Here is a 12,261-nt window from a genome sequence, read left to right as displayed (position 1 = left end):
AGTCATCTTGAGAAATGATGCTCATTTCGCAATATCTAATCGCAGAAAGCCTAAATATCGCATGTCAGATTTTTCCAATATCTTGCAGCCCTAATTATGGCTATGGCTGTGTTGCCTCTACTGCCGTGAGATCATCATTTTTCATTCCAGGTTGTCCCATACAGCTCTCGCTAGAACCGATCCCTGTTAACCAACAAGAAGGACATTTGAACCTTTTGTACTTTCAACAATACTGCCATTTCAGTTGTCTTTCTGTTGCGGTCGTATAAAAATGATTTCGTTGTGTGAACTAACAATACAAAATTGGCTGTTGCTGACTATTTAAATATGGTTATTTTTATAGTTTTTTTTACCAAGTACAACAGAACAAATTAAAAATGTCTCAGAATATACACACTTTCCAGGTAAATGTAATGTCAACTGCCATACATGAGGGTTCAGCTGTTGGAAATATAAAACTAGGAATGCAGTGTTAAGAGTATGCAGTCATCAAAAAGTCCTAAAGGTGGTGTGCCAATCAGTTTTCCTGAGGGATGCTGGATTTGGATTGAGCATGTTTCAGGTCTAAATATCCAAGAAAGGGTTTGCAGGTAGCAAAGAATTTTCCATTAGAACTGGACCTCATAAATTTGAGCCTTTCCAAATGGATGACGGATGCCATATCCATTAACCACATTCAAAAGGAAGGATGTAAAGGTGATTTCCAGTTTTTTTTTTAGTATTAGCCACTTAGCCACAGTCATGCCTAGAGTGGGGGTTTGTTAAAGATATTTTGGAAGGGTGAGGGAGATTTTGGTGGTTCTGAAACGCCAAAAATAGCAAGCTCTGTGTCAGGTGGGATGGAAATGTTATAGGCCTTGAAGTCTCAACAAAAGTCCAAAAAAATCAAATAAAGAGGTGCAAAATATATTATATACATTTTAAAATACTGCTGGTGCAGAATCATTGCATCCCTAACCAGTTGTTTGCAGCCTACAATTTTTTTCAGGATATTCCCACTCCACCTAGACAATCAGGACTTTCTAATAGCAACAAGGCTCCTATTCCCATTCCATCCTGATAATAAGGTTGTCCTCTAATAGACATTCTTAAGATTCTCTCAGAGAAGAGATGAGATATTAATAACCACAAGCCTGAAGCTGACACAAATTTCCAAAGCAATATCTAGGTGATAGTGACAGTTAAGTAACACAGAACCATTAACCAAGATGAGCATATAAAACTCATAATGCTTCATTGCTAAGATGATTCTTATCAGTAATAGCAAAAAATGCAGTAGGTGTAACAGAACACCCATTTCCTCAAGCTTTTGTTTTTTCATAACATGACGGACTGCATACTCCAAACATTAGCGTTCAGCGAGAGTGAAGCACTTATCATTAAACATACTCCCACTATCAAACTGGGAATAGTGAGTACTAAGTGAGGTCACGCTGAAAGCCTAGAAGTTTCTATGGTAACACATTTGTATCCGAGGGGCGCTGACGTCTGACTGGGAGGATGCAGGCCTGAGGAATTTAGAGGAAACGGGTGGGCCGTCTCAAAGGATTACAATTGGCTGAATAGTAACCGTTCGATGAAACTAAAAAGCTGAAATAACAGCATCTTAGCAGAGATACAGAATCAAATGGCTATTATACACTCAAAAAAAGATTTTTTTCTGTTTAAAATGAGCTGAAACAACACAATTCTGGAGATTTTTTAGGAAACCTTATTGTTTTACGTTCAATCTACTTAAATTAGTTATGTTAACTTAATGGACTTGTGTTGAGACAACATTAATGAATTGTGTGGAACCCTGCATGTTTATGGTGTGTGCCATTTTCCAATTTTGACTAAAGTTTGTTTAGTCTGCCTCCAGCTGTATGTTTACATTCACTGAGGGTCACAAACACTTTCATTTTTTCAATAATAAGCTTTGCAGGATCTCCTTTTTTTACAGTGCAGGGTTTAAAATCTGGTAGCCCGGGGCTACTGTTTTTTTATTCAGGCAACCGAAATCTATCTACATCGTGCCAGCACGGATTTTTGTAAGCCCTGCAGCGTCTGAAACTAGTTGTTTAAGGATCCAATCTCTAAACCTTTAAAAAGTGCCAACTCTGATTGGTCAGATAGCCTGTTGATTGGTCTACCACTTTCAACAAACACTGAAAATAAAATGTTCATTATAATATTTGATGAATCCATAGCACTTTGCATTTCAAAGCAAACCTTGTTCAATAAATACATTAATTTGCTACAAAACTAAGCTTGCGGAGGAATTACTGATGAAGAATGGCTCATTTCAAGCAATAACTCCATTTATCATCCATTTTGATAATTAAAACCTTCCAGATAATTCTGGCTGGGCGATAATTCGATAAATATAATTATCACGATATACAATTTTTCAATAAAAACGATAATGACAGTTCAATAATTACTTGATAATGTTTATGCATGCATAACGCTGTGCAGGCATTTTGCAACCTGCACAGCATTATGCATGCATAAACATTATTGAGTAATATTAATGCGTTTAAACCAGCAGTTTGAATGAGCCAGTCTTTACAAACTATTTGCAGCACTGAATGTATTCTTAGATTACCTCGGAAGGATGAACTAGATCAGAAGGATGAGAGAACTTAGAAACTCGTTGTGTAAATGGAGATGCTCCCCGCATGTCGGACGTGATGCGCGATTTTTAAAATGAAAAAAAAAGTGACTCTTCGGGCCAGTCTGTCAGATAAAATTGGTTAAAACAACCGCGGATATAACCGAAATCTGTGCATAACAGGGTTTTGTGGAAGATAAACTTCACACACTTGATTATGTAATGCATGGACATGTCTCACATCGCAAAGCATAACTTATCGATAAGGTCTATCAATTAAAGTTATTGACAATCAATCGATCATCAAGTAATTGTTACCATCCCTAAATAAAACATATTATAGGATATTTCACCCTAAATTCACTATATTCACCATTAAAAGGACAGCTCATCCAAAACTGAAAAATCTGTCACCGTTAACTCTCATTATCTTGTTCCAAACCTGTTTTACAATATTTTCTGATGTTGAACAATAATATACAAGTTGTAGGGTAATGTCTTTGCTTGCTGAAAACTTAAACAGTAAATGCTGAAAAATGATTATTAAGATTGTTCTTTTGTTTATTATTATTTTATTTATATTGTCAGAGAGCTAAAACATTTTACAAAATGTGTTAAATAAGCTGCACAAAGGGATTGGAATGCTGAAAAGCCTTTAAAATTTATAGATATGAAGATTTGACATTTACCGTGATAATTATCGATATCGACTGATATGAAAAAAATTGTGATAAATTTTTTGCCATATTGCCCAGCCCTACATTAAACATAAACAAAACAGCATAACAGAGGCACTTAGAGCATAACCTGTTTTTGAAAGGCTATTTACTGACTACTATCGATTACGAGCTGATGCTAAACAAACCCAGAGATTGAAGATGGACTTAAAACAAGCCCATCCTAAACATGTAATATTTATGATTATATTGAATGGGAAGAAAAAAAACTGCAACCTCTCATCACATCTGTCAGGGATCAAAAACATCACACGCAGGCAGATTTCATGGGACTTAATCCATGGCAGCACGTCAACTAGGCTACATCATGCAGAACACACCCACACAAACCATGCAACAAACATAAAAACCTCAAATAAAGCAGCAACTCCATGCATTAAATATAAAAAAGCATCAACAGACCTTACAAAATAATAATATCCTGTCACTTCATGTCATCCCGGGTATATAGTGCTTCTTAAAATAATGACCGCTGCATGAGTTTGCAGAAAACAAAACCTCTCTGTGACTGCATTTCTCTAACCATCTCCTCTCCCTTTCACTGCAGTGCAGAAAAAAAAAGCATCCGCGCTGCAGTGACGGGTCTGTGCGCGGGGAGACAGCCAAGGTAAAGCCCAGCCCATGCGTCTCTCTTTTCACTTAAAAGGCTTTTTCCTGTCTACTTAGATAATGCAAACACTCTTAGTTGATTATCTCTACACAGCAAATCAGGGCAGAACACAGACACACACACACAAACCCACATATTTTACCTTCAGCTTGGGTTTTAGAAACTTGGACATGGTAACAGGTGTTTCGGGGATGGCTACAAGGCGTAATGTAAAACAGGTTCATTGGTTATGACATTGAGATGAAGATCATTGGGAGAAATGCACATCAGCTGTTTAATAAAATCAAGAATTAAGTATTATAGCAGCTCATGCAATGCCGTAACACAAAACAGACCACAGGAAACATTCCATCTGATATCTATCAAAGTGACAGTGTGGTCATGAATATGAAATAAGGGTCCCCCTTTAGAGGCTGGTGAATTAAGGAGATCACTTAAGGTTTGTGTTTCAGTAGGATGCAACCTGAAACTAGAACAGATGAAGGCACCACATGCTGTCTTTGGCCTGTTTTCTATTATCTACATGCCTTACATTGTGTGCTAACTACACGGAAGGCAGCAACGCGCGATAAAAGGTATCTTTTCCATGTTAAAAGGAGTTTTCGTCTTAACCAGTTTATAACTCGTGAAACATTGACCTTGAATGACAGATTAAACCAGAGAAGATTTAAATGTCAAAGACGACAGCGCCTCAAAACGCAACAAACTAATTCATCCTCATTATCATTAAGGACCGATTTATTTTGCAAGCGAGCACATCACACACACACACAAAAAAACTGTGACGCACCATATCAGAAAAAGAATTGGTGTCACATTCATCGAATAAAATCAGGCCTAAAGTTAGATTGGAGTTTGTTTCAGAAGTTTTAAATAGCTTGCTAAAGGGAACTTTTCAGAAAAGCATGCTTCAGCTGGTAAAACGCATTGATCCTCGATGATGGTGAAATAGGGTTGTCACGATACTCGAAATCTATGGCAATCGGTACTAAAATTTTAAAAACATCCATTCCGGTGCTGCGGAGCACGTTCTTAAACAGCGCTGATTTTCCATTGTGTTCACGTGCTCAACAGAAATGACTGTCATTGGCCATGAAAGTCATCACTTCACCAAACTCACCGCTGTTTACTGTTAATCACAGATACAGGGATGCTGGAACATTTTAAAGCTGCGATTCATCAGCGGATCTCTCGTATGTTAGCTTATAGACAAACCAGCTGACGGACGTGACTTTGAAACGATCCCGTGTCCCTGTACCTGTGGTTACACCTAGTAAACAGCGGTAAGTTTGGTGAACTGATGACCTTCACGGCCAATCACAGTCATTTCTGTTGAGCATGTGAACACAATGGCAAATCAGCGCTGTTTAAGAACATGCTCCACAGTGTCATAATGTTCGCGGGAAATGGACATTTTAAAATTTCAGTACAGATTGGTATCGAATTCCAGTATCGTGACTAGGGCTGTGCGTTTTGGGGAAAATATCTAATTGCAATTTTTTTGACAGATATTGCGATTTCAATTTGATTTGTGATTTAATTTAATTTAAGTCAAGCTTCAGCTCAATAATCTGTATTTTATCTTCTTACTGCTAAAATGCAGTGAGTGTTAGTTAAAAAAAATTACTTAAAAGATATTAACTTATATCAGTAAACAACTCTGAAATTGTACTTTGCTGTTGCTTGCTACTAGATTGAGCATCACTGGCAATACTATTAGTTGACTTTTAGCAAGACACTCCTAATATAGCCACCTGTGGTGCTTTTTTTAGGTGCTGGTTGTTGTATTTCCTGAAGGCTGATTTCTACTACTGTGTCAAGTGCACGCGTATGCTCCAGTGTAGCCAGCGTGTGGACGCATAGCCCTTGCTGACGTTGACGCGCACCTCTCAAAAAAAGTTAACTACACGTCACAAGTTTTGTGATTGGTCGGCTTGGTAGCGCTGACGAGTTTGGGTGGGACCAAGAGCCACACGAACCCGTTGGAGCGAGTGTTTACAAGTGTCGAGTCCCATGAAGGAGCTCTAGATGGAAAGTTTTGTTTTGTGTTTACCTTATGAATTAAGTTGTTGCACGTCCACTGGTTCCCACCTCAAAATGATCGAGTTTGAGCTACTTCTACATTAAAGTGGCGTTTAGAAAAAAAAATACCAGCGAAGAAACTCGACACAGAGGAACATAAAAACCTACTGCCAGCTAGCATTTCGGAAGTGTTTTTGGAGAGCAACACAAACAATGCGCGGAAGTATAAATGCACGGCTATGCACAATGCATACGTCATGGGTCACGCTGATCACTTGATGCAGAAGTATAAATCAGGCTTTATGCTGTGGCAACAATTCTGCGACGACTCTCACAAATGACCCGGTTTTGTTTGGTCACTGGTAAGTCACTGTGACTTTGAAACCAAGATATTCCCATATTACTGACGTGCTGTTTATCTTTGATATTAGTTAGTTTATTAAAGCTTCTCAAGCGGCAGACGCCATCATACCACTGGTTTGCGCTTTCCTGTTTGTTTGATTTTTATTGTGAAATTTCCGCATAGTTTGGTTACGCAATTCTGATTGGGCAGAATGCAAGTGTGCTCACTCAAGTGGCTAGTAAGTCTGTCACACACAGACGGCAGTCATGCATTTGCACTGAGCGGGGGAATATATATTTCATATCACAGCCTCTTGCAATTAGCTAATCGCAATGTTTTAAATCGCAAATGCAATTCAATTTCAATTAATCGCACAACCTTAATCGTGACAACCCTATGATGAAATAGGTTGGGGTGTTTTGAGGCGCTGCCTTCTTTGACATGGAAATTTTCTCTGGTTTAATTTCTCATTCAAAGTCAGAGGTCCATGAGTTAAAAATATCAACTGAAATGTAACACAAATGTGTCAAAAGTTAAGACACTTTCCTCATGGCATATAAAATAATGTGACTTTCAAGAATATTTCTATTTAGCAGAATTTACTTTATTTGCATAATATATTACACAGTTCAAACCCTAAGTGATACCACCCTATTCAATTTTAATGGCTCTCAGCAACAGAATAATTTCGCATTCTGTTATTATTCTTATTTATTTTTCTTATAACTGACAAATGTAAAAAAAAATTTTTTTTTGCATTTGACACCTTTTACATGACACTGTTTCTTTTCAGTGTGTTTTAATAAAAAAAAACAAAAAAAAAACAGGAATTACTGATGAAGAATGGCTCATTTCAAGCAATAACAGCTGAATAACAGTTGAAATAAAAAGTAAGAAATCCACTATTTCACTCTTAGAGTCATGCCCATCACTGAAAGGTAAAATCTGCGCTCTCACTCTGCTGTAGGCTTGGTGCTGCTGAGAGATTGAGTCGCACTGGCCAAAGTTTGCGTATAAAGTAATGCAACAACGCATTCAGTTAGCGACAGATATAGAAAGTGAAAGCAGAATTCCGGACATTTTAGGAGATTTAGAAATCCCGACCCAATGCATTTTTAAATCCCAAATTGAGGACATGTCCAGGAAAAAGAGGATGTATTGTCACCTTAAATAATGAGCTGGTCAGTCTGTTTACTAAAAGGTTTTTCTTTTCCGCGTGTCCTCGCGCTCTTCTCAAAGCTACTACCAAAGTCTGAACAGGTACAGTTTTGTGTCCAGCACATCTCTGTGGCCCTGCGTAACACGCGAGTCTGTTGGGGAAGTGTTTTCAGTTTCTCGCTATCACAGAACCGGGCCGCTCAAGTAAAGTCTATGTGTGGAAAGCGCTGGTGTTGAATTGGGTCTCATACTTGATGCGGCACGATATGCCGTGACCTAATTGTAAACGTTTTCTATGCATCTCGCACACTGTGCGGCTCCGCCACCATACAGTCCCTTGCCTTGCTTAGCAACGTATGCAAAACAACGCATGTAAAGACCGCCTAATAACCAGTAGAGATGTGCTGTTGCTGAGAGCGTCCGCGTGTGCTACGGTCACAATAGATTTCCTACATAATGCACCATTTCAGAGAAACAGTGTAAGGAACATGTTGTTTTATCATGACCAAATGAATTAAGTCATCAATCAAGCTTATTAAAATAAATTTGCACTTGTGCGATAAATTTTCCAGTTCGCACACGTCTATTTTTTGTCGCAAATGCGAGCGAAATGGTCGCACTGTCGAGCCCTGAACGATAGTTTGTACTCCTTTTTTCTGATGTTTACTTTGTTGGATAACATACAATAAACAAATAGCATGCATCCACTTACCCAGCTGTAGAGAAATTTGCATGCCAAGCAACACACGATTAAGGGCTGCTCGATTAATCAAAGGCTATTTTCATGCGCATTTTGTCAGTAAAGCCGACTCTGTAATCAGCAGTAAATAGCCAGCACTTGTTTTCATATGGAGCAGTGTTTTCTACCCAAAGTTCACTGACAAGCTACACAAAAAACGCAGATTAATTTATAGGCGCAATCCTAGAATTGAAGAGAATCATTCTATGATTTGACAACTATTTGTGTCACTTCTCAGTGAACTATGGCAGTCAAATCTTCTGCTCTGTTTTAGTTTCTCTGCATCTTCTTTGTGGCGTATTGGAGTGCCCCCTGGCCTCCGGAGATTTACTACTTATCACAAACCATGTTTCCATGATAAGATGTGCATGGGAATGGCAGATTTTGCTTAATTGTAATCTCTATTTAGTTTAGATAAAAACAGTTCAGCACAATTCAGCAAGCTTGTCTAACCGTGCCTGTAATTCCGCGCTGAGAATGGTTTGTAATCTAGCTGCGCCACACCAGGCTCACATGGAAAAAACTGGAACCGTTCCTCCCTGTTCCTAAAACCGTTCTGCACAAGTCAAAAACATAATCGTCTAGAGCAAGTTTACATAGAACAACCACAGAAATTACATTTAAAAACACATTGTGTAAATGCACCCTCAGAAAGCATCATTCTAACTCCATAACACCAGCGTCATGTTGACACAAAGCTTCTATTAAAGCATTAATCAAATTCTTTTATAACGTAATGACATCTTATCCATTTTTAACATCAACTGTCTCTAAAGGCCATAAATTCAGTGTTGGGATTGGTTTAACAGTGGTTTTTAACAACTATTTACAAGGCTGCAAACCTGGCTGCAAAAACTAGAAAAAGCCTGAGACCCTGACACTTGGAAGGGGTCAACGAAAATAGTTGCACAGCTGCACAAAGGCAACTCGTCCCAGAGGACACCCCCACCCACCCTTACCAAGAGTTACGTTATGAGACAGGAGGAGACCACACCCTTTGAAAAATTGTCAACAATTTCAGCAAGAACGCTGTCAGCATTTGCGGAAACAGGATAGTGAAAACAATGTACATTGATGTATTTGTTTCCGCCACACACTAGACAGTCTACACAGTTGGCCAGTTAATGGCATAAGTACTAAATTTCAGACGCAGCAAGGTTATTTCATAATGTGGAACTGCACTCAGGCACCAGATCTGAGAATAGAAAATAGGCCTAAAATGCTGATTAACTGAAACTGACAAATATGTAATTGTTTTCTGGCCAAATTTATTAAATTTGTTGCATTTTATGAATAAAAATTTATATTCGTATGTGCTATTAGATCATTACATTTAGACAAAATTGCTGATTGGTCAAAACTGACCAATCAACAATTTTATTGGTCAGTTTATCATTCAGCTTTGACAATTATGACAATTTATCATTCAGATTTGGGTGCCACTAATAAGTCATAAAACAACCCACCAATAAACAAATATCTGCAAAAATAATGTATATACACACATCTCAAACCAACCACTGATCCGTCTCTACATACTATAACACATAAAGGGCCCAGTATGAGTAATGCAGATTATAAGCATTGCATGCTAATGCCTGAAGACAAAAACATTCATCTTTTGACTTCGGGGGCTTTTTTAGATTCTCAGCAGGGCTGTTGGCATGATAGCAGCTGGTGTACATATTAAGTTAATGCTTCACCATAAAATTCAATGGGTTTAATAGAAAGCTGTGCATATAATTTAAACCATGTGTTTATTTTCTGATGAAGTTTTTTTTTCCAAAAACAACATAAGCCAAATGCAGTGTATATAATATAATACAATTCCTATATGTGTCCACTCAGTTTAGCCAGTGCAACTTTTTTGAAAAGGATAGCCTGTTTTCAATAATTCATTTTAATGTTATAATAATTATTCAAACAATGTTATATTCAAAAAACGTTTTCACACATTTTTAAGCATTAAATCATCATATATGCAAAACACACACAGCTATCATGGCTAGGTATGCAGATCTGGTTATAATAATCACAAAGCATTTTAAAAAAATCGCCACAAAACAATGAAAGGCTTGCAAAAACACAGGCCTCATATCCGAGCGATCGATCCCAAAGACAGACCAAGAGCGAAACAGGCACTGGGCGGATCCACTTACTATATAGCCTGATGTATATAACGTTACATCTATACATTCATGTAATCCCACGAAAAAAAGACCGAATACTTATTTTAGATTGGTAGACAAAGATAATATTACAATGTTAAAGCATCTAGCTTTGTGTTACAAAGCATTTGGAATTTAAAGTTATTTTATCTGCAAAAACATGCGTGTTATAAATCTACCAAACTCAAATATTTAGGTTTTTAATAAATCAATTAAATATCCCTATGTAGCTCAATATATTTAAATGACTCAAGTCGCACGATGTCCTGTTATCGGAGTTTAATGTTTAATTAATAGCCCAGCCAGCAATATGGGTTAGCACTGCAGCTAACTGCTCCATTAAACAGTGCAACAAACACCCGTTTGAGAAGACATGTTTAATTGGTGATATTCGCACATTGTACAATGTATATCCATAGCACAATAACAGCTCTGTTTCATTAAACAAATGAATATGAAAACGGTCGCCGAAACGCCCAACACTGCCATCGAGATAACGCTAGCAAACGCGACTTAAACCAGACCATTCCTTTAGCTTTGCTATTAAGTCGCAGGGATTGCGTTTGGTTTGTGGAAGATGTGCGAGTGTAGAGTTAAAATGTTGCAGAATTTCCTACCTTGTTGAAGGATTTGCTGTTTTTTTCTGAGGCTAGTTGGTAAAGGGCGGCGATCTCGACGAATGAAATAGCAACGTAGCGATCAAATGGAGCGAGTCGCCCGAGACGGTGACATCATGCACTGCAGCAACGAGCCGAACACTCACGAAAAATGCCGAAGAGGCCTAGAGCGCCCCATAGTGCTCGATTAGATCAGTTATTACGTTCTCAATGTTCTGTGTTTATATTTTAAAATATAACAGCTATGTTTTAGTTTGCGTCTGAAAGTCAGTTTTGCTTATTTGATCAATATAATTTGGTGAATTTTCTGATGCTGCACATTTTTTCCTTTCTGGAGTAACGTCTGGAAAATGCAGCCATAATAAATCTCTCTGTCTCAGATTTCTGCTGTATCAGTGCCTTGCCACATCCAGATGAAATTTTGCGGCAAATGAAGATAAATAAACGAAGAACATTAATTAAAAAGTCATGGTTAGAACACTTTTTGGGACAAAACTGTTTTTGTTTTAGTCAGAAGTGAGGAGTGATAGGAACCTGGGACCTAAAATAGTATTATAGTTCATACCAAAATAATAAACATTTCCTCACCATTTACTCACATTCAAGTCAAGTGGTTCTAAACGTTTATGAATTTCTTTCTGCTATAAACCACAAAACAAAACATTCTGAAGCTGTTGGGGAGCCATCATGTCCCATAATAATCACATTAATAGTGGTGTTTTGTGGCTGTTCAAACATACAACCCTGAAAGCCTTTTCAACTGCCTTTTGGAAATTAAAGATCTAAAAATTGTACAAGTCTATTTAGTCCTATTTAGCACCATCCACTTTTGATTAGATTTAAGTGTTTGCTCCTATTATAGGCATATAAGCCTATTCAAATTTTGCTTTTGCAAATGGAAACTTTGACTGCTAATTATTCTTTCTTTAGAATAGTTGAAGAATAGTTTTTTCACAGCCCATTTGTGTCTATTGATTTTGAGACCGTTATGTTATAAAGCATATTTCAAGTATGTCAATGTCCTTGTCATATTTATGTGTGACACTATTTGTGATAAAGGATGGAGGAGCAAATGCATGCAAATTCTTCCTTCAGGCCCAAAATATAGGCTAACATCATGTAACAGAATGATGAAGAAAGTGTAAGAATCACACTAAGATCTATTCAGAATAAAAGTTCCCAACACTCTTAAAACTAAAAGTTCTAAATAAACTTTTAACATTCATAGAAACTTATCATTCCACAAAAAGATCTTTAAACAGGCCCGTAGCCAG

The 12,261-nt window shown here is 37.6% G+C and overlaps 1 protein-coding gene across 13 annotated transcripts in view; it reads right to left on the bottom strand.

Moving 5' to 3' along the window:
• Positions 1-11,092, bottom strand: part of sptan1 (spectrin alpha, non-erythrocytic 1) — a 64,866-nt gene extending 53,774 nt beyond the window's left edge. For 11 of the 13 annotated variants that reach the window (XM_056445774.1, XM_056445782.1, XM_056445784.1 and 8 more), the window contains exon 1: positions 4,083-4,135. In XM_056445774.1, the coding sequence (XP_056301749.1) occupies positions 4,083-4,112 (30 nt within the window). In that variant the 5' untranslated portion in view covers positions 4,113-4,135. Of the gene's footprint in view, positions 1-3,732; positions 3,834-4,082; positions 4,136-10,987 lie in introns of those variants that run through there. The other 2 variants (XM_056445776.1, XM_056445778.1) reach the window with 2 other exon arrangements.
• Positions 11,093-12,261: the final 1,169 nt, after the last annotated feature.

This window comes from Danio aesculapii, chromosome 21 (genome assembly GCF_903798145.1).
Source record: "Danio aesculapii chromosome 21, fDanAes4.1, whole genome shotgun sequence".
NCBI lineage: Eukaryota > Metazoa > Chordata > Actinopteri > Cypriniformes > Danionidae > Danio > Danio aesculapii.
The sequence above is the reverse complement of the archived record's forward strand: the minus strand, read 5'-3'. Positions and strand labels throughout refer to the sequence as shown.